We start from the raw sequence: 27,717 nt of genomic DNA, 5'->3' as shown, positions 1-27,717 counted from the left end.
CGTCAGCCCCTGATTGGTTCTCGCACACGTCCATCACGGGGTAATGTCAATGACGTTGATCATACACTGGGTTCACTGTATCGCCTGGGTGGACAGTATAGTTACTTCAGGAATAATTGGAATAAAAAAATACGGAGGATTCGTGTAAATAGAGACGTCGCTTCAGTGTAATTAATGAACGCGTCGTAATTAAGACGGCTCGTGTTTGAAGCAAGTGGTGGCAGACCTATTTTTGATTTTTATCAGCAATATTTCAGGGTAAGTGGAGTGATACATTTCCTTCCTGCGTCTTTCCTCGCACAGGAGCACAACCACTTGCTATACTATTTAATTATTGAATTTATTAAAAAAAAGGAACGCCGCATATATTAACATTACACAGAGGCACACGGATCATTTAAAATGCAAAATGTCCACAACATGATGTAAAACAGTGTGTGCTCCGGCTCTTATTGCCGAGTTCTATGTGGAGAGTGTAATGAAGGTAATGGCTGTCCGTCGTACTCATAACTAGAAAATTGTGAAATGGCCTGTGTAACGTAGCTCGTCGTCTACTTTGTACACCAACCTAATTTATGATGCTTTTAAATGACTAGTTCGTTTGTGCTAAGATGAAGACATGGTCTTCAAGCAGGTCAACTGCGATCCTGTATGGATCCTGTCTGCAGTCAGTGGGCCTACACTCCATCTGTCATAATGTGCAGTGTGTGGAATAGCCGAACAACAATGTCATTTTAACCTCAGTCCACAAAGCTGTTTACACAGTTGCATTTTTCTCACCTCACTTAAACAGGAGCCCGAAGAAAAATGATATTCTGCTGCACTGGTTTAAGTTTGTGTGTGTATATTAAGGCTGTGATGGTTCAAAACCATCATTGTGAGGACATATTGACATTTCAGCAGGTCCTTTTTGGAGGGTCAAAGGCTATAGCTTACAGTTATGGGTATAATTCATTTTGGCATTAGGCTTTTACACTCACTGGTCACTTAATTAGGTACACAGGACACCTAATAAAGTGACAGGACTGGCACCTGGTGTGGTCTTGAGCAATGGTCTTATGTATACCTTGGCTGTAAAGAGTGGTTTACTGTTGAATTACTATCGTTTTATCGTCGTTCTCCTCTGTGGCATCAACAAGGCATTTTCACCTAGAAAAGTGTTACTCATTGGGCATTTTCTTTTTTTCTGGAAGATTCTCTGTAATCCTTGTGTGTGGAAATCCCAGTAGATCAGCAGTTTCTGAAGATACTGGGACTATCCTGTCCGGCATCAACAATCAAGTCAAATACAAAGTCAATTAAATCTTTTTCTCCCCCAATTTGAATTCTTGTCTTGAATGTCAGCAGGTTGTCCTGACCATGTCTACATACTTGAATCGCATGGAGTTTCTGCCATGTAATTTGCTGGTTAGATGAACAAGCAGATGATCAGGTGTATAAATTGAACGTAGTTGAGGTGTTCAGGGTTAGACTCTTGGGAATGCATTCTGTCTACGAGTGTCCTCACAACTATAGAGAGAGACCTCTGTGTTTGTCTGTGCTAACTATGAGATTTTTGTTGCTGAAGCGCTTAGATTTTGTGCAAAAGACAAACAAAAGACGAAAACTTTGCTGTATTTACTGTAAGTATTTCCTAGACAAATATCCCACAGCAGTGTCTGTCAAACTCAGCCAATAGTTGTGGCGAAATACTGAGTTGTGCTGTACATATTCATGGGAAATGTGCATGAAAATGCAGCTGCCATGTTTTTTGTATGTGCCATCTCATGGGAGATACCAAAGCTGTTGGGCTTAGAGATAGGGCAGTTAGATGGAATGATCCACCACTAAGCGCTACACATTACAGATGGATTCATGTCAGCGTTTGTAGGTAGTGCAGCAGTCCGGCTGCAGGTTCCTACCACCAGCATGGTTTGTATAATCTCTAACACAATCTGTGTTGGATTAAGCACAAAATCTTTGCTTTTCCGTTAGAAGCAAAGTTCTGCAAGTCTCAAATTCTGTCTGTTGTTTGAAATGGAGAAATCCTATTTCACTGCTGGCCTCACAGCAGATTGGTGCACCAGCTGCTTTAAACCGTCCTTCAACAAAAGTGTTTTATTAAAATGCACAAAATAGCAGTGTTTTCAAAGCTTGCAGTTCCTATGGGCAGGATTTTTAGCTGACAAGGCAGTGAGCGGTTGCCAGGGTGAACAAAATTATACTGAGGGTTTGTTAAAGTTCACAGCCACAAATTCAGCAATTGAATCTTCATTTGTAAGCATCATTTTGTAACATGAGAACGTTCACCTTACATAAAGACTTGAGGCACAGACATAGATTTGTACAGTGATTTAATACTGTTCATTTACTATACTACTACTATATCAGTCCACATAGTGCATTAGAAATGTAAGGGGAGAATATGTTTCAACATCTACAATCAGACACCAGGATGGATATGATTTAGAAATATTTATTTAGTTTTCATTTGAGACCTTATTTATTTTCTCTTTTGAAACTGAGTAACCTTCAACTGCCCTCTTGAGAAAGAGAGTTATAATTGCAAGCATTTTTCTTCCAAACATGTTTAACATAACAGCTCATAGAGCACCTCTGTTGAATGATTCAGTTTCAGCTTTACTGAGTTCACTTTCAAGTATCCTTGAGTAGAATGAAACAGCTATTACATCCCATAGCATATTATATATATATTAATTTAAAATGGTTTTGGAACTGATTTTCAGATTTCCGTTAATATATAAATGAGACATGAGTGGCTGGATTGAGTGGATTACGTTATAGCGTTCATCTTGTAATTTGTCTCCTCTTTGGTAGTAATTTGTAATATTTTGCTGCTACCACAGCTTAAAAAAAAAAAAAAAAGAATGATTACATTAAAAATTATGTTATACTGTAGATAAGACTCTATCGTTCATAAATTCCTTCTCTGGTCAATGTAATGGGTCATGGTGTGTAAAAGATTAGTTTAAATTTTAAACAATTAGTTAATTGTTCAAATAATTACTAAACCTATTTTAGCTTGAGGGTTTTGTTCCCTGTTTAGATATTTTATGACAATAAACTGAATATCTTTTGCTTTTATGTCAGATTAAAACTAAGGAACGTCTAAGGAGAAAGTCACCTGGAAGTAAAACAATGGAAATAGTTACTTTTTACACAATCCCTTGACTTTTAATATGCATAATATTGAGCTCAATAATCAATATACAAATTGATATTTGAAATGTTACTGCTCCAATGTTGTAAAATGCTCGTATTAGTACACGCATTAGTTTTTCCTCACTTTATGTTCCATTTTGTTGTCAGATGGTGTGAATACTATCCTGTCCCATCGTTGAGGAGCTGTGATTGAGCCACTAATGCCGCCTTAAAACCTCATTGTGGTTGTGCAAACCTCACTGCAAGTCACGTTTGAGGCTTTAACCATTATTTATCTTAGGGCTTTGCCCCATTTCATTTGCTAGTGCGTAATCTGCAAGGTCACTGCTACTAATTACTCTACTCCATAACAGACAGATGCCTACCCTGAGCTTGATTGCACTCCCTTTTCTGAGTTGCATAGCCATCATGTGGAAGATTCAAATATAATGTATTGAGAGTTTTTATCAGGGTGACCAAATGCTTGCCTCTTAAGATGATGAGGTCAAAAGCTCTTCATTTGCCGCCATCACAGTGCTGCGTTTATTACTTCCATCTATGGCTCTTGTGATTGATTCCTGTGTCATTTCTACCTCTGTTTGCGACCTGTTTGTCGCAGAGTGAGCTCGGCTTGGCCAAATGCCGGGCTCAGTTTTAGCCAAGCAGTGACCTCATTATTTTGGTGTCCAATCAGTCCACTGTTCAGCTCCTAATTGAGCCATCAGCGCCTTGAGGGGTAAGAGGAGGGATGGATGTGTCAATTACAGTAATAAGGGGACAACCATGGAGAGGGCAGTCGGGGAGAGTGAGGCCTTGCAGTGTCACCCCATTCTGGCCAATTCAAGCCTAATCAAAGATAATATTGTAGCCTAATGGTGACAAAGTAAAGTATAGTAGAGCTAATAAGGAAGAGGTTGTTTTAAGTCATTTTCACTATTAAGGAATCGGAAATTCCTTAATAGTCATCTTATAATAATTGTTTATAGTTGATTCCTAACAGTTGCAGCTAATGAGTGATTCACAACACGGCCCAGCACTGCTGTGAAGACACTTTTAATCCATAATAAGCTCCCTCTTAGCACAGCACAAACTACTTCATGGAGGTTAGTTTTGCAGCCTTCAAAGTAATTGTTAATCTGTTTGTAATGTTGTTTGATGATGACCATAATCACACACATTGCCTCTTTATCATTGGGCACTGTCTCAGATTCTTTACTGGCTGTGGCCAACATTAGCAGTGAAGTTTACCTTGTTAGATAATGATTATGATGTTATTGAAATCCAAACCAGTGGCCATGTGGAGCGGTTCAAAGCAGCCAGCTTTTTTTCTTTTTTTTAACTTTCAAAGCTAAAAGTTGTTTCCTGGAAAGATTGTGAAAATGGATTAGCAGATGAACAACAACAACAAAACCAGTAACAATTTTAGTCACTGATTAATACTTGACCTCATTCATTAGATCCATGGGGAAAAATGTGATATTCTGTTTTACAGAATATCACAGTTGATGTAATACATGGCAACGATTTGTAGACCTTAATCTAATATACTGGATTTTATTATCACTTCTGATTAATTCACAGACTTGTCACACTATGAAGTGTTGAAATGTGGTTTCGTGTGTAAGCCCCATGTGCACTCCAGTGGCATTTTCATTGTTTCCGTCTGGTCTAACAACAATCCCTCAGGAAAGCGTGGACATGGAGGGAAAACTTAACACAATTGACATAGAGCTGGTGCTGGAAGTGGGGGGGTTTGAAGGAAAAGTAGCTTGTGAAATAGATTTAGGTTTTGTTTTTATATAGAGAGTTGAATATGTGTTGATCCATTGATCCAAATCCATTTGTTGCCATTTGTCACTCTTTGATCTATTCTATCTTTTGAGAGGTTTCACTATAACACTGAGACTGGATTAAATTGCGCTTCTTCTCTTTTTCTGGTTTAGGGACATAAAGCATACACATAACAAACAACAAGATGAAAGGTCTTCTATTCTGTCATTGAAAATGCAGTTAAACACATAAAGATATGCTCGCCTCACACCAGTAATAGTGCAAACAGACATTTAAGCCTGTAACTAACAAAGATTATGTTCATATCGATTCATCTGCCAGGCGTGTTTGCAGTTAATTTTCTTGTCTTTATTTTTTCCAACTCAATTTAACAATATTTTGTTTACCATTACCATGCTCAGTGATTGATTATTGTTATTATTATTATTATTATTATTATTATTATTAATAACAATAATAATAATGATGATGACAATAATAATAATAATAATAACAACAATAATAATAATAATAATAATAACACAATTAATTATTGATCCATCTGGTCTTAGGCATTTGACTTAATAAATCTCTTCTTTTTCTGTCTCTCTCACTCTCTTGACTATTAACTTTACATACCTATTGTTAGTCACAGTTGCAAATGTATGGCATGTTCTGTTGATCAGAATTCGGTAACTAATTAATTGTAAAGGGTAGAGAATAAATTCTTCATGCCACCACACAGAATAATCTTTTTTATTTAGTAAATCAGGTCACTTCCATCTTATTTTTATTTATTTTGTTTTTCAATAGCCTAGGTAGTGACCATTCCCTCACTTTCAACAGTCTTAATAAACCATGTCATGCCAATTAACTCAAAGTTCAATGATTGATTTCAAACGGTCAAACTTTTGACCTGGTCATCTACATGTGTGTAATTACTTTTAAAACCTCTGATATTCATTTATAGCAAGAATCATTGTGCTCTTAGTGTCAGGACATTCAAGCGTGTTTATTTAGTCAGTTTAATGCAAATCCAGGATGAACACGCAGCTTTGAGAGCACTGTGCTGCAGCCTTGACTTGTGCTCTTGCCATTCAGTATAATTTCTTCTTTAATAGATTCAGCTGCCCATACTGAGTTCTGTTCCCAGGAAAGCTCCACTCACATATTGCTCCAGCGAAAGACATTGATTATTTCAGCGATACCGTTGAATGGCCCTAAAGGGAATGAAGCATCACATTTATGAGGGGAAAACATGCTGACCATTGTCTTGTTCACATTTGTGATGACTCAGTTTGAAAGTTGTATTTCCATGTAGGGCTGCAAAAGTAGAACATTTTAGGCGACACATTTTTGACCAAAGTTTATCAAAGCTTCCAGTAGCTTGCCAAAGGTTTCAATAATTGAACATAAACCTGCTTACATTTTTATCCAATCAAACTCAGAGGTGTCCTGCCCCTTTCTAACATTAAATGATTATTTGCCAGTTAGTTGTCAATCAAACATGTGTGCTGCTGTCATCTTGATGAGTGAGATGGGCACCAAGAATGACTGTGACAACTGCTCATACTGTAAGAGGTCAAAAGCATACTATACTGTACATGTGAATACTCTTGTGATGTGACACAGTGACAATATTGGTGTATTTGTAAATTACTTGTTTAGTTTCGACAGCATTAATACTTTAATTTAAAGTGGGTGAGATATATAGTAGAAAAATCCATACACTGTATTACAGAAAAACAAAATGCACATGGAGGTAAATAAAATACTATTTTTGTTATGTTTAATGCAAAATGTAAGTTGTGGACATCATTTTGTAAATGTCCGGGCAAAGCGAGCTCTTTCAGTTTGTTTGAGTTGAAATAAGCTATGAGATTATGAGTAGCTCTCGAGACCCCCGCCTTCGACTGTATATAAAAATTGACTTAAAGATGAAGCCCCAAAAACAGGATGGTGGTAGCAGTTTCCTTTGTGAGAGTAGTTTATGACACGAAATAGGATGAAATCAACCCTTAACCCTCAAGTGAATAGTTGACTTAGTTTACTGCTTGACATGTTTTCCTGTTTGTTGATGTTGAGACTTGGAATAATTCTTCTCAGAGACAGAGAGTGTTTGTCTGCGGTGTCACAATTCAAAGTAACAAAGACGCTGCACACCTGCTTTGACAAATATGTTGCATCATTTCATAACTCAGACCTTTGTCGACAAAAGTTTTCAGGATACCAGAAGACAGTAAATCTGATCTGTGATTCTTTCATCGTTTGCACCCCTGATACTGATATTTTTTTAATGAACATGTCCCTCTCTTATTTTGCAGGAGAGGAAAGTTGCCTTTCTTGCCACATCGGCTGCAGAAAGAGTTTATTTCTGCTGAACTGAACGGATGAACTGAGGACCTCGTCAACCTCTCACCTTTTTTTGCAGTTCCCATTCTTCACTCGTTGCTTGTCGTGAAAAGGAGACGACCACGTTGCCTCGCCACACCTGGGCAGAGAAATGCACGTGTGTGCGCTTCCTCTCATAAATGACAGTGTGAGTGTTTTTGGGCTGAAGTAAGAGGTAGAGGTCTGTTCTTCGTCTCTCCCCGAGGCACCTCGCTGCTTGACTGACTCCAACATTTGTGTCCACAACTGCAAAGCATCATGGGTAGGAAAAAGATTCAGATCCAACGGATCACTGACGAAAGGAACAAGCAGGTGAGTCTTATATTGTCTTTCACTGAATTGTCTCTTTGTTATATATGTAGCACTCAGTATAACGAGTAATAATGGCATCAAATCATGTTGTCTTTTTTTGTCATGAAGTTCCTGAAATATGCAAAAACAAAATCGTGGCAAGCTTTATAGTGGAAATGTTTAGCAAGACTGCTATTCTCAAGCCAATATTTTACATTTAAATTAGTTTTTGTTAAATTTAAATAACTATATGTCTAAAAATACAGTTTTGTTTTTGTAAAGACATACTGCAAAAGTGTAGGTTATTGATTGACCAACCATAGTGTGTCCATTGAAACTATTCCTTAAATTCTGTTTTATTACTACATGTTGTTATGTGAATTTATTGATCCTGTACGCAGCACAGTATCAAAGTAGATATTTTCTTTACACTGTTAAAATGTCGGCCCTTTTTTTTATATTTTTGTTTTAAGCACTGAATTAATTATGTTTTGTTTTTTTTACATTCTCAGAAAATATTGAAAAACATATTCATACATTCATGAAATGTTCAATATAATAATAATCAAAAAACTAAGAATCTGCATTTAACCAGTGTTGTAATGTAATGAAGTACAAAAACTTCATTACTGTACTTAAGTGCAAAATGACAAAATGTACATACCTGTACATACTTTATTTATATTTCTAGCAACTTTTACTTTTACTCCACTAAATTTCCTAAATAAATTGTGTACTTTTACTCCACTACTTCTACTACTACTGTCTTTGTTACTCATTACTACCAAATAAAATCAGAAGAATCTTGCTCAAGGACACATCTAGGCTAACAGAGCCAGGAATGTAACCCACAACCTTCCAGTTGAAAGGCAACTTGCCCTACCTCATGGCTCAATCCCTACCTCACACCGTTTTAATAGTTTTACTTCTAAGTACATTTCATATCAGAAAATTACTTTTGATGCTTCAGTACATATACTGTCATATACTTTTAAACTACCAAAGTCATTTTCTGGTAAGATACTACCTTTAAGGTAATTGATACGAGACTGCATTGAACAATGTCATAGAGATCACCTCCTTTATGACTGTGGCTCCACTGTATGCTGGAGTGAGATCATGCAGTTCTGGCTTGTTCTTGCACACTTGAATAATGCTGAAGTTGCTCTAACGTTGATTTATGCCTGTGTCATTCAGATATCCATATTTTCAACTAACTGTAGCACACGTCGTCCTCAAGAATTTGCCTTTTTCAGTTCTGTTTTGTTGTTTCCTTTCTGATCATCACCAGTCTTCTATCCAAACTTCACAGCAGGGAGGATGTCAACAGAAAGTGTCTCTTTTTTTTTCAAAAACTCAGTTTCATCACATTTTTGCCTCGCGTTCTCAGTTTTCCATGTTTTTTTTCTTCTTCTTTGTAATCCAAACACATTGTCATGTTGTTCCAAATTGTTATAAGTGGCCTTTTTTCCCAACCATCCTATCATACAGACCAGATTTGTAAAAGCTGTGATTATGGTTTTTTTTTGGCCAAGATTCACAATCACAGCTGTGAGCTGTAGGTCCTTCACTCTTTCCTCCCCCAAACAAAGATTCTTTTTTGTTTCCTCACTACAGTCTGATGAGTAGTCCTACAAAAATGTTAATTTGGTATTTTTCTCTCCCTGGTAGTGTTGTTTTTCTAAGCCATCAAGACATATTTTAATTCCAGTCAAACTTGAGTGTATTTGGTCTCATGTGACTCTGAGCCAGAGATGCAGCGAACAATACACAGAATATATTTATCATTCTCGAACAATGGGAATAGCACTATTATAATATTGTAATAATATTGCAGTGTAATTGCAGGGAAAAGAAGGTGCAGTGAAGAATTTCCACTGCATCTAAATTATGAACTGTAGTGCAACCAATGTGAGAACTTGTTCCAGAGCCGTCACATGTGTAATCTGAGTGAACATAACGATGACTAATAACTTAGATTTAACTTTGAAATCAGATTAGAACCTTTTCACTGACAGGTTGATTAATGGAAACCAGTGAAAGAACTATTCCTTTGTACGTTTGACCTGTAGCTGTAGCACTCAATATAAACCTTTTTATATTCATCAAGTTTGTCTTGCACTGTACCAAAGTGAACTTGTAAGTATGTGTAACAGTGTAACTGGACACAGAGAAGTCAGTCATTGTTGCTGCCATTTTCTTTCCTTTTATTTAAGTATTTCAGCTACAGGCACGAAAGATATTAGAGAATCAAAGGTAAACCCCATGAATTGCAGAGTTCAAAGCAGCTCATTTGAATGCATGAATAATAAATGACTTTACAAGAAGGAAAAAAACTATTGAATTAAATTCATGGAAAAGAATCAGTGACCTGCTTATTGATTAAAAGCCATAGTCTCAGTTTGATGGATATTATGTCACTATAGTTCTGCAGAAATACAGTAGGAACGCTTCATTATTGATGTTGAAAATGGACTCCAGTGTGTTTCAGTGATTGTTCTGACAGAGCCATATTTTATTAATTACAGCGGCAGAAAGATTACTCACACTGTCATCAGCTCTTTCGTCTCCTTCATTTTTAATTTCATTTTGATTTTTAACTCTAACCCTGCCTTGTGTGTGGATAACAGCAAAGTAATGCAGAGGAAAAAAAATCAATATGACCGTCTGCTGTCGTCTGAAAAAGAAATGTCAGAGTCTAAAACAAACATGACCAGTGTAAGCTCTGCACCTCATTTTCTCACCTTCACTGAGTTGTTTAGAAATTAAAAAAAAAAATGTGTGGCAGTACAGCACAGCACACAAAGTCCTCCTAAACAACACTCACATTATTTTTATTCTTTCTCTGCTGTTTTGTCTCAGGTGACATTCACAAAGCGAAAGTTTGGCTTGATGAAGAAAGCCTACGAGCTGAGTGTGCTGTGTGACTGCGAGATTGCCCTGATCATCTTCAACCATGCAAACAAGCTGTTCCAGTACGCCAGCACGGACATGGACAAGGTCCTGCTGAAGTACACAGAGTACAACGAGCCTCACGAGAGTCGGACCAATGCCGATATCATTGAGGTAATAAATCCATCACGTCTGTAGTTCTTAGGTGATCTGGAAAAAAAAAAAAGTATTGTGTCACATATGTTATTGAATGGGGATGAACTGTGTATACATTATACAAGTAGTTAAATGAAAGATTTTTAACACTACCAAATAAATACTCACACTTGGCAGTATACAGACTGTTCAGTTGCAAAGTGAATTTCCGATGTGAGGCAATGAGATTCTCGATATGACAGAGGTCATGTCAGTTTTTGAAAATGGGATTTCACACTGAAACACCTGCAAATAGGCACTGGTTGGACGACACCAGATGTCATACACATATGAGTGGACACCACGCATATGCTTTTTTCTGTAGTGTCCTTCAAATGGGAACAAAATGTACATTATGTTTCATTGAAAAAGACATAAAACTAGTGATTGAGAACATAAGGAACAATCTTTTATTTAATTTAGCTTAGCATGCAGCTTGGCCAATCGAGGAGGAATCTAAAGAGCAGACCCATCAACTCCGAGTCTAACTGGATTTTCACATTTTGCAACTAATGGTTTAATTATGACAAGAATGTTCCTGACCGAAGTGACATCATAAATCATTATACATTATAAATAAAGTGAGAAGTAGGCGTAGTCGTTCTTTTTGTAGCCATTGGAGTTGCCCCCTGGTTACTGCTATTTCAGTTTTCATTCATCCTAGGTTTCACTTCTTTTTTTTTCTTTTTTTTACACAAAGACAGAATTGCTTTCCACACACTGTCCTATTAATTTTGACTCTGTTGTCTAGCATCTTGAATTTCTTTTTTATTTTCATAGACTTTGAGAAAGAAAGGCTTCAACGGTTGTGACAGTCCAGAGCCTGATGGTGAAGACTCCATCGACCAAAGTCCTCTTAATGATGACAAGTACCGTAAGACCACAGAGGACCTGGATGTTCTCTTCAAACGCTACGGAGTGAGTCATCTAACCTGCACTTGACCATTAATGTTCTCACCTTTTATATGGACTAATAGGAGTGACACGGTGTGGAAGTTTCCCCACCGGGTCACAACGCCAGTGTGTCTCATTGCACCTGCATTGATTTTTAATGGTCTCTTTCACTGAGGTCAGCCTCACTCTTGTGGTACATTTAACGGTGTGTATTGTTTAGAAGTGCTAGCTCCAGATGCTGAACCTTGATAGACAAAGTTTGCAGTTTGACGTTTTCAGGTTCTCTTTTGACTTCAACCTTCTTATGACCGTCACGATAGTCAAGCCGCCTGGATTAATTTAGCTTCTGCCCCTTTTTCCAAGATAACATTCACTTTCAATATCTGACAGTTATTCAACCATTTAGGAATTGCAGTACTGAGCAGCTGACGTCACAAACGTGAATCTTGTCTGTGATTGGACGGTCGTTCCGCAGCAGTCCTGAGGTCTACAGTAATGACAGATATATGGGGACAAAGCTCTATTTATCTGCGTTCCGGTATCCATCCATCCATCTTCTAACTCTTTATCCTCCACATGAGGGCCGCGGAGCAAAAAGGCGGGTCACACCCTGGCCAGTCCATAGTTTTTGATTTTTCCAGACATCACAAACGGTCTAGGAGATGCAGTCATGAGAAGTACACATGCCGAATCCTGACGGTGAACGACAGGATGGTAACAGAAGGGTTAAAACTGCGGTGCCTCACTTATTTTGCATTGACGGTGTCAGACAACTCCCCTCATTGTCCTGTTCTGCTACTGTACGGGTAATATATTTGTTCATGATCATAACCAAATATGTCCACAACAAGTTCATTGGAACATGGGCCCAACTGCTGATTTGAAAAACTAACTCAATTGACTTGATGCGTAGAAATTCTGAACAGTGTTATCAGCAAATGTTGCAACAAAGCTTGAGTCGACGACTTGTTCTGCTTTTCTTGACTGTAGACTTCTCGCTCAGACAGCTGCAGGAAACAGCTACTGATGTGAAGTTCCTCTGTTTCTTCACATCTTTTAGTTCTTTTGCAGAAGGTCAACAAATCATAGGAGATCACTCATTTAATTCTTTCTCGTCTTGACTGTAAGGGCACAGCTTCTGTTTTTTTTTGTTTTCAAAACTGCTCTTACTCTGGCTTTGCTTTTATTACTTGTGAAGACTGTGTTCCCCTGTAACCTCCAATTAGATCAAATTGACCCAGTAGAATTAAATAGTTGCTGTGGTTTAAATGTCAAGAAACTTTCTCCAATTAAATGTAGACAAAGTGGCGATAAGAGACAGTTTATGATGAAATTGTACCTTCTACTCAACTTTACTAAGCATGTATTTGTTTGGATAATGTTATCTTTTTAAGATGGTTTTAGCTCTGTACAAATACTATGTATGTGTGTGTGTAGTTGCTGACTGAAAAAACATGTAAACATGTGTCAGTATACCAGTGAAACTCAAATGTTTGTATTGAGTGGAGGGTTAGACCAATTAATCATGAACTGATTATATTTAAAAATTATTATTCATGAAATGGCCACTTACATACACATTTTTGTTGCCAGAAACTTTAGTTTTTTTCATCTAATAGTTTTTTGTAGGTTTTTGACACCCCTTTTTCATGTATTTAATAATTCCTTTATACTTTAATTTTTTGAAAATATGGCAAGGTTCTCGCCAGCGCAGTTGAGCGTAGGGGGCCCCTACGCTATGACTTTGATCCCCCACGCTGATGATTTTGTTTTATTCGTTTTTTAATCGAATTCAAAAATAACGTTTGGCCTTAAAATAAGGCTATAACAAAGATAAAAAACTGTAGCTTTAATTAAAAAAACTTGGCCCTCAAAATGAAGGAAATAGTGTTTCAGAGGGTTATAAATTTAGCTGCTCTTAGTCCTCCCCTATGCTGTGAAAAAATCCTGGTGAGAACCCTGTATTATATATATATAATGTAGATTGAAGAGACAGGCGATTAGTGTTCAATAACTTGTAACTGGTTTGTTAATTATCATAAAACTTTTTTTTTATCAGATGGAGAAAATAAAGAAGTTCAGCTTAATATATCAATGTGCACTATGACGCTTGTAGATTAAAAAACAAACAAAAAAACGAAAAAGGAACATGACATTTCAGCTCTTACTTTAGCTGTTTGAGTCGATAAATGTAAAGTCTTGTTCTTTCTCACTGCTGCTTGGTTTTCAGCCACAGCAGGCAGTTGTTAGAGGTAGGAGACTAGTCGGCTCCAGCCTCTTTAGAGACTCTTTAAGATGAACAGTGGCGCGTTTAGCCTCTAACAGCCTTATATTTCCCACAGGAGGTGGTGAAGAGAACTCTACAGAGGTGGCCAGAAACACGACTCCAAACAAATGACAATGTTGCTGAGTAACTCCTAGATGTGTAGCTTTTGTTTGCTAACACAGTCACCATATCAACTAATGTCAAGAATACAGTCATAGCTTATTTTCACTTCCATCAAGTGGCTGAAACATTCAGTTACTGTAGGATTAAGGATTAAAAATGTGATGTAGAAAGACAATTTTTTTTAGAGGAGAAGTAAAATTTCCCATTTCCATTTTGTAGCAGTCGACAGCTCCGCCCCAGACGTTCTCCATGCCAGTCACCGTCCAGGCGTCCAGTCAAAGCACACTGCAATTCAGTAACCCTGGTAACGCACTGGTAACTACCTCCTATGTAACATCATCATCGCTCACGGATACCCACCTCCTGTCACCACAGCAACCAGCTCTTCAGAGAAATACAGTGTCTCCTGGGTTACCACAGCGACCAGCGAGTGCAGGTGAGTGACATTCTGCCGAGTGTTCTGTAAAAAATCATTTTAGGTACATTTACAGAACAAAATGAAGGATTTCACCCCATTTTTTTCTTATTTTACACTGTTGTCTGCACTTCCTTAAAACATCTCTTAATGTTTGCTTCCTCAAGAATAATTTAGTAATGACTGCAACCAATGTGTCTTGTGTTTATACACTGTTGTTAGATGACTGAACATCTACAGTAGATACCAAGCTCCTTTATCCATTACATGTAATGAGCTGCTTTATTCCTCAGGGACTAGTGCACATTCCTTTGCTTATTTGACATTTGCCTCTGAAAAATGTAATAAAAATATTTATTTATATAGTTTATTTGGTTTGTAGCTGTATCAAAAAGGCATCAAGCATGGAACAATCGCAGTTAATGAGGAGTTACCTTTGTGCTTTTTTTGGATTTGGGTTGTGTGCCTGTAGAATTCTTATAAAGATATTTGTTTCTTTATTTATAAAATCTTCTGAACAAAAACGTAGAAATATAGTAAATGTAATATATTTAGAAAGCAAATTGGTAATGGTTGTATTCATTCATTAGGTGCTCTTCTTGGAGGTGACCTGAACAATTCAAATGGAGGATGCCCAAGTCCAGTCCGTGAGTCCTACGTAGTTTGTTTCACAACCTGAACAGGCTTTTCCTTTAGTTGTTTCCTCCTGTTCATCACCAAGGTTTTTCTCTGTTGTCTAGTTTGTATGTCCAAGGTTTCTCCTCTTTAAACCACATTGTGCCTTGGAGGGATCTGGAGATGCCACAGTAACATCGATAGACATGCCTCGGATTCCCAGCTGTACAGATTATTATTTAATATTAAGGGACTTTTTCGTCTTCTTCTTTGATCTTTGTCTTATATGATTTCATTGGAAAATGTGTTTGTATACTTAATGTACATTTACAGTCAAAAATGAAATTTATTTTTGCTCCAAAACTATATTTAGCATCCGTAGAAATGTGTATATTTACATTTTTTTTTGAAGGATTCATGTGAATCTAGGGCCAGTAATGTGTCTCTAACACAAAAAGCTTTGAACATCATCTACTAATGTCTCATTAGAATACGAATTTCGATTTCCATGCTACGATATTGGCTTTTGAGGTTCTTTGTTTCCACTAGCACTGACATACATTTTACGTCAGAGACTCAGAATAGAAAAAGGTTGTTTTAACTCACCTTTGATTGCACACAGCATCTGCACCCCACTGGCTGCTGCATTCACCTGTTTGATTTTGCTAATGATTTCTGTCCATTCACACCTCTGTTTCCCGCAGCTAATGGATACACCAGTGCCAGGGCCTCCCCAGGCCTCCTCACCGTTTCCAACGGCAACAGTCTGGGGAAAGTAGTTCCAGCCAAGTCTCCACCCCCACCTCCCAGCCCCCAGATGGTCAACAGCCGCAAGCCAGACCTCCGAGTCATCACCTCACAGGGTGGAAAGAGCCTCATGCAGATGGTGAGCTTAACCAAACTGAACTAGTGATGTCTGGGACTTTTAAGATAACATTTGGTCCTTTAATGAGACTCTCACCTCTAATAGAAAGCTATAGGGGTTCCTGAGTAAGTACATAGCAAGACTTGAAACCTAGAAGATTCCATCAAGGACATGAGGAGAAATAGTCTCAGAGAAACATGGCTACACCAGTGAATCAGTGAAATTATACCAAATACTGGGAAACATATATTGATGAATCAAATGAAATCCAAGAATCGGCTTTGTTTTGTTCAGCTCAGCAGACAGGGATTTTTTGTAAACCCTTGAGGTTTGACGTCTTATTATTTATTTTGGCAAAGTCTTGGATGAATCAGCCTCTGGCATGCTGATGAGATTTCTCGTAATGGGAACTGAAATCTTTCAGAAGTCCTTTGAACTAAGGACGCACTAATTTCCACGCAAAGCCACTGTTTGATAAAGTGTGCTAAGTTGAAGCAGAAAGAAAGAAAGAAAGAAAGAAAGAACACCTGCCCAAACAGCATTGTTTTAGATTCTAATGATATTACATAGTGTTCATAGAGTTTATCATGCTGTAGAATAAAATGTAAATTCTTTGCACTATTTAATCATATGTTATTATTAAAATGTAACAAATGAGTGTAAAAATGTGAAAGGTATTGCTCTCCAGGATGGTCCCACAGGAAATTATTATTTAGAATCTACAGAGTGATATATTTCTTAAGAATAAGGACTTTTGATCTTTGAAACAGTCAAAAGCTACGTGGGAAGATGTCGCCGTATGATCAAAAGCTCCAGAACAGCTACCAAGAGTCGTGACTACTGTTAATTATGTTCTGATCCATGTTGACTATCAACAGACATAGTGATGCCACTAAATCTCCTCTAACATTGAGTCTCACACATGTAACATCCTTCACAGATTTGTTTTATTGTAAAACTCTGCTAAAACAAACCACCTAACATCAATTAATTAGTCTGTCAAACTGCAGTAAGTCGTTTTATGACTGTTTCCTTTACTTTGTAATGACTCTATTCACTGTTGGTTACAAAGCTGAGTCAGAGTTGTAACCCTCTCTGTTACCACCCTTTGCAGACAGAGGATGAGCTGGAGTTGGTAAACGAGGTGATTTTCCTCCACGTCAGTCACTGGCATGAGTCGATGATTATTGACTGTCCACACATTATTAGCATGGTTATGATCCTTTACAAGAGTTTGTCATTGTTTTTGGTCTTGCTCCACTGACATTTCTCCAGTATAGTCTTCAGTTTGTGGTTCTTACTTGACTGCATGTGGTTCAGGGCTCATGGTCGTTTTTGTTTGAGCATTTTTATGGTTTTAAGATCGCGATCCGTCCGTAAAAATGTAGAGACGTTTGTGTGACGTAAACATAAACAGTGATCGGCAGAATTGTCCTTGACGTGATCGTAAGGACCATTGACTTCATCTTATGACGTCACTTAAAGCATGGGTGTCTTTTCACTTAGCATTGTGGTGCAAAGTGCCACAGAGCATGTTCCCTGTTCACTGACACTCACACCCACTCTCATTCCCACTTCCCACATAAATTATCAAGTAGAGATTATTTTAATAAACAAACTGGAATTACATTAAAGGCATTTAATCTCTGCATTTTAATTATAGTATATAAATAAAATAAAATTGATATGATGGATGCCAGATAGCTCAGTTGGTTGAGCTGGTTCCTCATGAGTCTTCCTCTTCACGCATCTTGACCTAATAAAGGTAAAAAAGCCCCCAAATATCTTAAAAAGGATACTGACGATATTTTCAGGCAAATGCAGAGTATCTGCTTTCATCCTCACATTCAAGAGGCAATATTTGTTATCCTAATGTACATCATTTTAGGTTGCAATCCTAAAAATGTTATTCATAACATAGGAAGTATCATTATTTTCACCAAAACTAATCAAGGTATAATAGAATAAAATAAAACAACTTACTGGGTGTGAGAGCACTCGTAAGCCTGATTAAATATGTCAGAGAGAGGGGATGGTGGTTGCTCCTCTCTGCTGCTGCTGCTGGTGTTGATTATCATTTCAAGTTGTCAGGCAAGAATCTAATTTTCCACAGGATAGTGATTCATTTTCATCACTCTCACCCAGCCGCCCTTCCTCACTTCTTCACAAAGGCAGTTAATTGAATCTGGGCCTTCTCTTCAGTCTTACTCCCCTCCCTCTCCTTCTGTAGCATAATACTCATAACTCTGGCTGAATGTTTCCTCTCTGGATGATCACTCTCACAATATATATGAGTAATTCCAGTCCAGAATTATTGCATTTTTGGCCTATTATATGCAGACCTTCCTCTGACAAAGAGCCACAACCTGCTTTTATCTGCAATATAAGTCAGCCCAATCAGGCTCTGGTGTATTGTGCTTCTTCAGAGATTTGTGTCTTTCAGTACAGCTACATCATCATAAAACCTTTGGAAAACATTTGCACAGATCGAGCTGCATGTCGGCTGCAGCTGCGTCTGAGAAATACGCAATATTTTGTCATTTAAATGTCTGCCGTAATGCACAAACACTGAGCAGTTGGCAGGTTTGACCCCATTATCCTTCTCTTATAGTGAAAGATTGAAGCATAAACACGTACAGTGTGTGTACCTCACAACTGACAGCAGCATGAAGCCTTTAGTGACATCCACTGGAGAAACATGTGATTTGCTGCATATTCATATTCACATGATTGAGGATACAACAAGGCAGTTGCAAGCAAAAGAAAACCAGCTGGACAGGTGAAGTTTGTGAATAAAATACAGCAACTGCTAGTTTTACAACTGATTAGTTGATTAGTCAGTCAATAGAAAATGGCTATTATGCACGGAAAAGAGTAATGTAACATTACTTTTAGGACCATTTAAGCTTTATCCTCCACATGAGGGTTGCGGGGGGAGCTAATCTCAGCTGACATAAGGCAAAAGGTGGGGTCACACACTGGACAGGCCACTCCATCACAGGGACACATATAGAGACAAACAACCACCCACTCTCACACTCACCTAATCTCCATATTGCATATTTTTGGACTGTGGGAGGAAACTGGAGAACCCAGAGAATTCCACTTTTAGGACCATTTAATAAAATATCTTACGCACCTTTAAAGGTTAAATTAAACAACAGTTATTGGTAAAGTTGCATGTTGCAGCTAAATATCCCTAACCTTACCTAGTGTGTTTGAGAACCTATGTCGCCTTAAGTTAGTGTCAAAACTCAAAAGATGCTTTAGTTTGTCTATTGTGGGCTATTGTACAAACATGGTGGACCAGAATAGTGGCCTTCGTAGAACTGACGCAGTTCTGGATATACATATAAAAGGCTCACATTCATACAATTAGGTGAGTTTACACAAAATTAAATATAATTATTTTTATCTTCTTTATCTGCCAAATGAAAACAATTTCACCCAACCTGTACACACTGAACCTTTAAGAAACCCTCCTCTAATACAGAAGTGATTTGCCTTTAATGTAATACATACATGACATTTATGGTTCACACAAACCATAGAAGCAGTTTTTGATGCATGTCACCAGCAACCTCCTGAAAGTAAATCCATTCAGCTCTGAGATTTACTTGACTCTGTAGGTCATAATGAATCCAGCCACATTGTCATTGTTTTTCAGCATGTTGGAATTTACATTATGGATATAAGCTTTAGCTTTTAGTTTGTGGCCACGTGTGTAAGTTGGTGCTTTGTTGGAAGTAACATGGCATCGTCCTCTCTGGCAGAATGCTCAGCGGCTGGCAGCTGGAGCCCAGGTGGCACAAACGCTCACCACACCGGTGGTTTCTGTAGCCACGCCGAGCCTCCTGGCGCAGGGGCTGCCCTTCTCTGCCATGCCCACAGCGTACAACACAGGTGATGGAACACACACCGCATGATTTCAGGCTGTAAAAATAAAGATGAGGATATTTCCTTTTGTAACTCTTATTTTCTTTCTTAATCTTCTTTCAGAGTACCAGCTGACCAGTGCTGACATCACTGCTCTACATGCTCTGGCATCACCTGCTGCCTTGTTGCCAACTAGTGTGTCCACGTGGCAACAGCAGCAGGCTCTTTCCCAGCAATCGCAGCAGCAGCAGCAACAGCAGCAGCAGCAGCAAACACAGCAGCAGCAGCAACTTTGTCTTGCATCACTCAGCAACTTGGTGTAAGTCCTTTCTTTATTTACTTCCCCCAAGTCCTTTCCTCGAAACCTGGTTTCCAGCTGTTCTGCCATCAGTGCTGAGAGATGATGGAGGTTTCTCTGGTGTGATCAGATCTCTGTGTTCTTCTTTCTGCTGAAATACTTCTGACACCCCCAGGCAACTTGCATGATAACCATACCATGCAAGCAATTCACATTCCTCTTTGAGTGACTCGGTCTCTCACCAGCATCTCACCATCTCAGCGTCTTCATAACATCGATCAGAACATGGTTGGTTTTTCTGGAGCTGATAGAATTCAGCAGGATGCAGGGGAGGAAGTGACAAAACAAATGAAAATACAAGTTCCTCACGTATGGAATATTATTTCAGTGGATTATGTGAACTTCATTAAGGTTTAGACAGTTTTTAATTAAGGTTTTGTTTCCATGCTCTTCGTAAGATGGTCAGCAAACATGATAAGCAGCTTGAAATGAAGGGATGTAAACAATAAATACTGTCATTTTAAAGAGCTGCACAGGTTTTTTTAGTCTTGTTTTTCTCAGCGAGGGCTGAATAAGTAACTGCAGGACAACGGACAAAGCAAGAAAATACAGTTTGGAGAAGAAGAAGTTTTGGGAGAAAATTGTCACAAAACACATATTGGTAGGGCTGGGTATTGATTAGAAAAGCTTAATATTGGTATTTGAACGATTCTTACAAAGTTTAGAAGGAGAAACAACTCTCTGACATTTTAATACCTTTTAATTGTAAGATGCAAAGGCATTAAAACACATTAGGACTGTGCGTTGAACTCAAAACACCAATGGCAGATATTTTAAAGACTTGCGTTCCTGATGAGAGAAGCTGCTGGTTTCCATGTGGGTTCGGTGGCCTGCACACCACCACCACCAGATCCTTGAAGTGTGTTCTCTCCTCTCGTCCACAGCATGTGGGGAGTGGACAAACAGAGCAGCGAGCTGTCTAGCCAGGTGTCCAGTCTGGCTGCCAATTTGAGGTGAACAGCCACTACTAGTGTGTTCGTCTGTGAAATGTCATGACCTTGTCTGTAGGGGGGGTTGTGTGCTGTTTTGTGAAGGCATCTGTGTAAAACCAAACTGCATTCACTACATGTTGCCACACTGCACATTTAATGTGTTAAGGCCTTGAGAATAAAAATTCTCAAGAAATATTCTTCTCGAGCTCAGTAAAATTTTAATTTCTGGTTTACATAATATAGATCTTACCATTTTAAACTCTGCTGCATGTGTATAACCGTGTATGTGTAAGAAGAAAGCACTCCATCTTTATAAATGTGGCAACGACTGCTTGCAGTTTATTTTATTTTATTTTACTGGTGTTTATTCACTTAAATGGGTTAAAATTTAACTAAGTAATGATATTTTGATGTATACTATATGTTTTTTTTGTAATTTGTACTACAAATGGTATTTTGTTATTGTTAGATATTTAGATTTAGATTAAATATCTTACAGTAACATATAGTTAACAGCCCATTAATGCATTATTTTGACAGTCATGTAAAATAATATTGCCGTTTTTAATCTGTGTGTAATCACATAAATTTAATTCATGTTTCAAAATATCACACAATTATTTTCATCCCTCCTGTATTACTTTGCAGCTCTGTGACATGTGTGAATACGGTGGCCTCTGAGGACCACCGTATTTACAACACATTCAAGAGAAAAAGGCAAACCACGGAAATTCATGAAACACTGCAAATGCTAAAATCAACACAAATAAGAATAATACACTCCAATGCCTGTCCTAGATAATACCCATGTTGTTGCATTCACACTTGTGTGCATTTTTATCCTTATGGGCCACCATACACCCAGCGTACTTAGAAAGAGACACCAGACTGTCGCTGTAGGACACTGAACATCTAAATACCTCACACACTGAAAAGGTTTTCCTCTCTGGATCTTATACTAAACTGGAACCAAACTTTAGCCTCTGTGTTTCAGTCTGATTTAATCATTAACATTATTGCTGTTATGAAAGAGACCTTGCTCGCAATAATGTTTCACACTTTTCTCCACCCATGCCTTCTAATCCACCTCTGCTCTTTTGATTTGGGCTCCAACATTTCTTTCTCCCCACAGTGTTGGTTCTCCATCCAACCTGCTCTTGGGTAGAGATGAGTGGTTGGGCCGGTACTGTATCACACTTCCTTTTCCTGTGTGTCTGTGTGCTTTTGGCTGGCTGCCTCTGAGCATGTGTGGTGCTGTCTGCACTCAAACAGGAAAGAGACCTAGTTCCGGTTTCCGCCATTTTCTCTAACCCGTCATTATTTTCTGTTTATCACTGGTAGTTTCCTCACATCATGGCTGACTCACTGCGAATCACCTTGTCACACAAATCATTTCACGCTTCCTGGGCTGTTCTGTTGATCTTTTGGGAGCAGGAAGGGGGGGTAGGGGGGCGTTACTTCTGCTTTGAAAAGACTCAGACCTGATTGGACTGTTGAATAATTGAGTGTGGCTTTTCCCTGTTGGTTCTGTGCCTTGTAATGTGGGTTTTTGTCTTGGCCCTCCAGCTTCTATTACACACTTGTCAATGGCTAATCGTTTTGTTTTTGTCCTCACTTTTCCTCTATGTTCTGTCCCTTATCCTCCATTTTCTCCCCCTCTCTGTCCTACCTGATCTTGTTCCCAGGCCGGTGACACAATTACCTCAAGGTGCCATGCTGACTGTCAACACAAACTCCGGCGTGAGCATCAAGTCAGAACCTGTCTCGCCCGGCCGGGATCGCAGCACCCCTTGTCCTCCTCCTTCCTCCGCCACTCCGTCCTCAACTTCAGGAGGAGCCATTTTGACCGCTCCGCCACAGTACCCCAGCTCCCTGCTGTGCCTGGAGCCTCCGACTGGCCGCTCACCCGCAGACAGCGTCAGCAGCAACGCCAGTTCCTTTGAGGGCAGTGATCGAGACGATACTGGCACAGCTGGTGGAGGTGGCGCAGGTGGAGGTGGCGGCAGCGCGGCCGGAACTACAGGACCCGCAAACCGGTCTGTGCCGCCTGACTTCAGCCCGTCGGCCGAGCTCCTCAGGGTGTCAAACGAATCAGAGCAAGAGGGAGGAAACATTAAGCGCATGAGATTGGACGCCTGGGTCACATAGAAGCGCCAGCATCGCCTCGCTGCTGCATCCCCACATGAAGTTATGGTGACACTTAAACACCCACAACACACACACCCCTCCACACTCATCCTTGAACCCCCACTGCCCCAACCCTGCACTGCCACGTGACACTATCATCATACATCTGCCTCTTTCTGAAACTGTACCACTCAGCTGCGTCACTCGGACTTATGAAAAAGTTAAAAAATAATGAAAATTCTTTGGGGTGGCGCTCTGAGTGAGGGGAGAACGGTTTAGTGCTCAGCTGGATATTTAGGCTCCTTCAGCCGAGGGACAGTAGATTTTAAAGCCTTCTTTCTTGAGTGGACGCCCGTATAGTCATTTCTTTTTTGTAGAAACAAGGTGTTCAGTCTTTCAGTCTGACAAAACCATGAAATATCCCTCTTTGACATGGTTTCTGCATAATCTTCATGTATTCACATCTAGATCTGCTGCGTCATTCACATTGAGAGTGGTGGCGTTTCTATATTATGGGACTTCTGCTGTAAGACTCGCCACTTCCTGCTCTTTAAGTCCATGTGGATCGTGCGTGTGCTGTCCATTCTTCCAGAAGTCACCTCCAAACTGCACTATTGGAAAAAAAACAAAACTTAATTTGGACATATTTGAGGACTGAGCATCTTTCAGACACTAAACAGACTCAAGCAGGGTCCTTATGTTAGGGTTTCTAACTCACCCAGTCGGGCCTGAGCCCTCTTGTGGCATTCTGCGGCTGTGGAGACGAGCACTTTGCCAGAGTGCCAATACCAACCTCTCTTTAGGAAAAAAGAAAGCCAAATGCCTCTTCACATGGTGCAGGGACACTGACGACGGATCACTCATGAAAAATGGTGAGATACCAGAAACCGTCTCTGCTTTTCAGGCTTTGAATATGTCGTGACTCCTCCTGTCCTCTCACCTCATCTCCTCTGGAACTCGGGTGGGAATCATCGCACCAGAAATCCCACTGGTCACTTGACTTTATTACCAGGAGTAGATGCCATCCAGTTAAAAGCATAGTGTGTTTTTTGAGCCTGCAGTGGCTTTTTTTGAGGTAGAGAAGTATTTGGTTCTTTCAGTCCAAGTGTTCTTTATCTGTTGGTATTTTAAAAATCTGTTTTGAAGGTCTGTTAGTCGTCCAGAAGTAGGAATTCTGACTTTGTATAAAATCACTCCTTATACAAAAAGCTTTGATGTCCTCTTTAGCTCTCTCTAGCTCTCCTTAGCTCTTTGCCGTGTTTCAAAAAGTGAAAGGAAAAAGACATTTTCTATATTTCTACCGCTTCAGTTGGCGACAAAGTACAATAGCTTTTCAGCTTCAACAACGTGTATGTACATATAAATATATTTGCATAGACTTTGCTAGGTATCCCTAAAAACAAGCAATGTGTTGATTCTCAGTGGATCTGTTTGCATATACGAGTGTGACTATGATAATGTTTCGAGCTTCAGTGCAGGGGTTACGCCACACGAGGTAGTGCTGGTGGATCAGACTTGTTTTGGTAAAACTATTTAATGCTTGTGTTGATGGTGTGTGCACTTTGTCTCTCACTCACAGAAGCCTGCTCGGTTGTGGTGTCATCATATTCTCCTACCACACCTTTTTAAACAAAAAAAAACACAAACAAAAAAAACAAATAAACACCATCAAAGTAAAACTCGTCCACCTTTTCATGAACTCATCATTACGACACTGCCATTCACTTACGTAGAGTACTTAGATAATACACACATTCTAATTGACAGAATCATCTTCAATATTTTCCACGTTAAGAAAACACAGTTTATGCCTTTTTTCACTTTCTACAAGTGCTGTGTTTGTGGTTACATTGTATATTTTCTATTGTCTGCACCATTTCAGGTTTGTGTATGAGTGTGTGTGCGTGCGTGTGTGTACACAGGTTGTTTATGCATAGAAGCAGAAAGCCTCTTTTTTCCCCCTGATGAGCTGACGCTCTCAGTGCAGACTGGTGCACCAGCTGATGTTTGTTGACTGTTGATAATCTACTTAAAGCAATGCTACACTTGGGTCTGTGTGGGTGAGACGGCAGCTTTATTAAATGCTGCTGTTTGGTGCAAGAACTCTCAGCTCACTGCGCCAAGTGTGAAACCAGTGTTCGACACAGAGGCTGTTTGTGTTCGACTGCCTACAAAAAAAAACAGAAGAAAAATCACAGTGCTGTGCGACCTTTTCACGTAGACGAATCCACATCTATTAGCAGAGGTTTTGCTCTTTTCCACGATCAGCTTATTTTATTCCGTCCATCGCTCGGCCGCGTGGTGTGCGGGCGTTTTACTCGGCTAATTTCAGGTCGTTTGTGTTTTCTTTAAATAAAATCAGCACTGGAAACAATTTCACCACCGCAACAACAACAATAATGAAAAATATGTTCATCATCAAAGGAATGATTTTGGAAACTTTTCCCAGAGTTTGATGAGAAGATTCATGTCAGTCATCTGCGTGCATTCAATTTGGATAAAGTGTTTCTGCTTCCACAAAGAGCATCTCTAATGCACCCTCTAATGCAGCGCTTAGACTGAAATTTTACTACAAATTGAATTAAAAAAGAGAAAATAGGAGCATTTATCCATTTGAGCTCAGTCATTTCCAACACTTGAGGGCTAAAATGTACAATTCTGGTGAAATCTTCAATGAATTCTTCACATAAATAAACAGAAGCAGTCGTGATGTTTTTGTTTTATCGTCACGATACACTTCATGTATGTCATGATTTATGAAGACTCTGTTTACAAGGCACTTTGGAACAATTATTTTAGATGCCACTTTAAAAGTGAGCAGTAAAACTAAATAATAATTGAAACTGAATTGTGTGTTTATGAAACAAACTAAAATAAACTCAAATTGTAGCGAAAATGTGCTTAATTTTATCACATAATCCTTTTGGCTTCATATGAAGTGTTTTTATTTTTTCTCTGACTGCAATTTTTAAAGGTTTTATTTGAGACACAATAGTTATCACCTTTTTGAATCTTGCACCTGGCAAATACTCCATATTCCAAACTAGCAAACCCGCTCTTGACACGAGTTAAAACAAACTCAATTTGAAAACAAAAAGTTAAAACGAAACGAAAGATCGTTCAAATACCATTTTTGCAAAATCGCCAAAAAGTGAACTTTCAATCCAAGATGGCGGACTTCCTGTTGGGTTTGGATTATGGTCATAATGTAATTTTTTTTCTTCATCCTGACCTTCTACATACAGTATGTGTACCGATTTTCGTGCTTGTATGATAATTGTCCTGTTCAGGGTGAATTTGGACAGGGGGTGGCACACACTTATTGGCCCCTCCCACATCCAGTTTTCGACGCACATTCCCCAGAACCGCTTTCAGTCGTAAATTTTCATGAGGTCTGACACGATCGCAAAAATCCATGCGTTTTTGGGCATGGGAAAGGCCTTGGACCCTAATAAAAACTAAAACTATTGAAAAATCCCAAACTATTATAACCTTAATGAGCACTTAGGACGGTCATAATCTTCTCATCTTACTCTGAGAGCGCTACATTTAATAAAGACGTGTCACTGCTCCCTTTGACAGATGATGATCTCAGTCATTTCCATATTTACACAACAGAAGTGAATCAGCGTGTGAAATGCTCGTTGTTTGTGGGCGTCGACAGTGGACTCCACACTGATTGGCTGTGGCCTCCCTGCGCGGCGACGCAGGCACGTTCATGTAAAATACGACATACGGTTCTCTGTCCAATCTGTAGTCACGAGACAATCTATATGAGAAAGGAAAACCTGGACCCTGTTACTTGTCGTGTACAATGTTTTTTAGAATTTCACTATTTTTGAATTAATTTGTGCTGGTGACAGTTCCATTGTCTAATTATTATAATGATATTATTATGGAGCTTTTTTTATTTTATTGCTATTTTGTGTAGAATAGCCAACTGTTTTGTTTCCTCTCTATGACTTCACCTTTATCATAAACATATTAGTACTGGTTTCCTTTTCTCCAAACAACTTGCTGACAGTTGCACGATGAGTTCTTGTGGTATTAGCAAATGCAATGAAGGAAGGAAATACCAGTTAAATGCTGCAATTTTAATTAAGATATAGAATATATTTATAAAAAAAAAACAGGAAACAACGGAAATTTAGTAAATCATGAAATTTGAAAAATGTAAATGCATGGGATTATCAGTAACAGACGTTGTGTTACGTACAGTAATGATACAAGGACATGCATCACAAATGAGTTCTGAAACGACTCAGAATAATGTAGCATATGAAATACTAAAGATGAAATTTATAGCTAATATATTGTGTTGAGCTAGTCTGCTTTGGGTTTTTGTTGTAAAGAAAAAATACTTCTTTTTGTCGTTTTTTGAGAATGATATACAGTTTGTGTATATTTTCATATACAAAGTATGCACTGATATGTTATTGAAATTCTATACCGCTTTTACAAAAAGTGTTTGTTGTACCAAAGTATCCAAGTCCCTTGAAACCTTATCCTTTTTGCGTATGTTTTACCGTATTTTATATATTAAATAGACAAACTGAGTGAAATAAA

The 27,717-nt window shown here is 38.8% G+C and overlaps 1 protein-coding gene across 5 annotated transcripts; it reads left to right on the top strand.

Annotated features, from left to right (window-relative positions):
- Window positions 1-66: 66 nt before the first annotated feature.
- LOC122786345 (myocyte-specific enhancer factor 2D homolog) lies at window positions 67-27,717 on the top strand. 5 transcript variants are annotated; one of them, XM_044052588.1, is made up of 13 exons: window positions 67-258; window positions 7,236-7,614; window positions 10,456-10,659; window positions 11,461-11,598; window positions 14,183-14,399; window positions 14,969-15,025; window positions 15,698-15,879; window positions 16,973-17,002; window positions 19,632-19,761; window positions 19,858-20,053; window positions 20,977-21,045; window positions 22,157-22,207; window positions 22,710-27,717. In XM_044052588.1, the coding sequence occupies exons 2-13, from the start codon at window positions 7,561-7,563 to the stop codon at window positions 23,170-23,172; spliced, it is 1,791 nt and encodes a 596-aa protein (XP_043908523.1). In that variant the 5' UTR covers window positions 67-258; window positions 7,236-7,560; the 3' UTR covers window positions 23,173-27,717. The 5 variants fall into 5 exon arrangements, with proteins under 5 accessions (XP_043908523.1, XP_043908524.1, XP_043908525.1 ...); XM_044052589.1 differs by lacking the exon at window positions 16,973-17,002; XM_044052590.1 differs by lacking the exon at window positions 22,157-22,207.

This window comes from Solea senegalensis, linkage group LG20, assembly GCF_019176455.1.
Source record: "Solea senegalensis isolate Sse05_10M linkage group LG20, IFAPA_SoseM_1, whole genome shotgun sequence".
Taxonomy (NCBI): domain Eukaryota; kingdom Metazoa; phylum Chordata; class Actinopteri; order Pleuronectiformes; family Soleidae; genus Solea; species Solea senegalensis.
The sequence above is the reverse complement of the archived record's forward strand: the minus strand, read 5'-3'. Positions and strand labels throughout refer to the sequence as shown.

Coding starts and splice junctions, on each gene's coding strand:
- LOC122786345 (XM_044052588.1), top strand. CDS start 7,561: ATGGGTAGGAAAAAGATTCAGATCCAACGGATCACTGACGAAAGGAAC. Junction 11,599..14,182: donor TTCTCTTCAAACGCTACGGA/GTGAGTCATCTA, acceptor TCCATTTTGTAG/CAGTCGACAGCTCCGCCCCA. Junction 17,003..19,631: donor AGCTGGAGTTGGTAAACGAG/GTGATTTTCCTC, acceptor CCTCTCTGGCAG/AATGCTCAGCGGCTGGCAGC.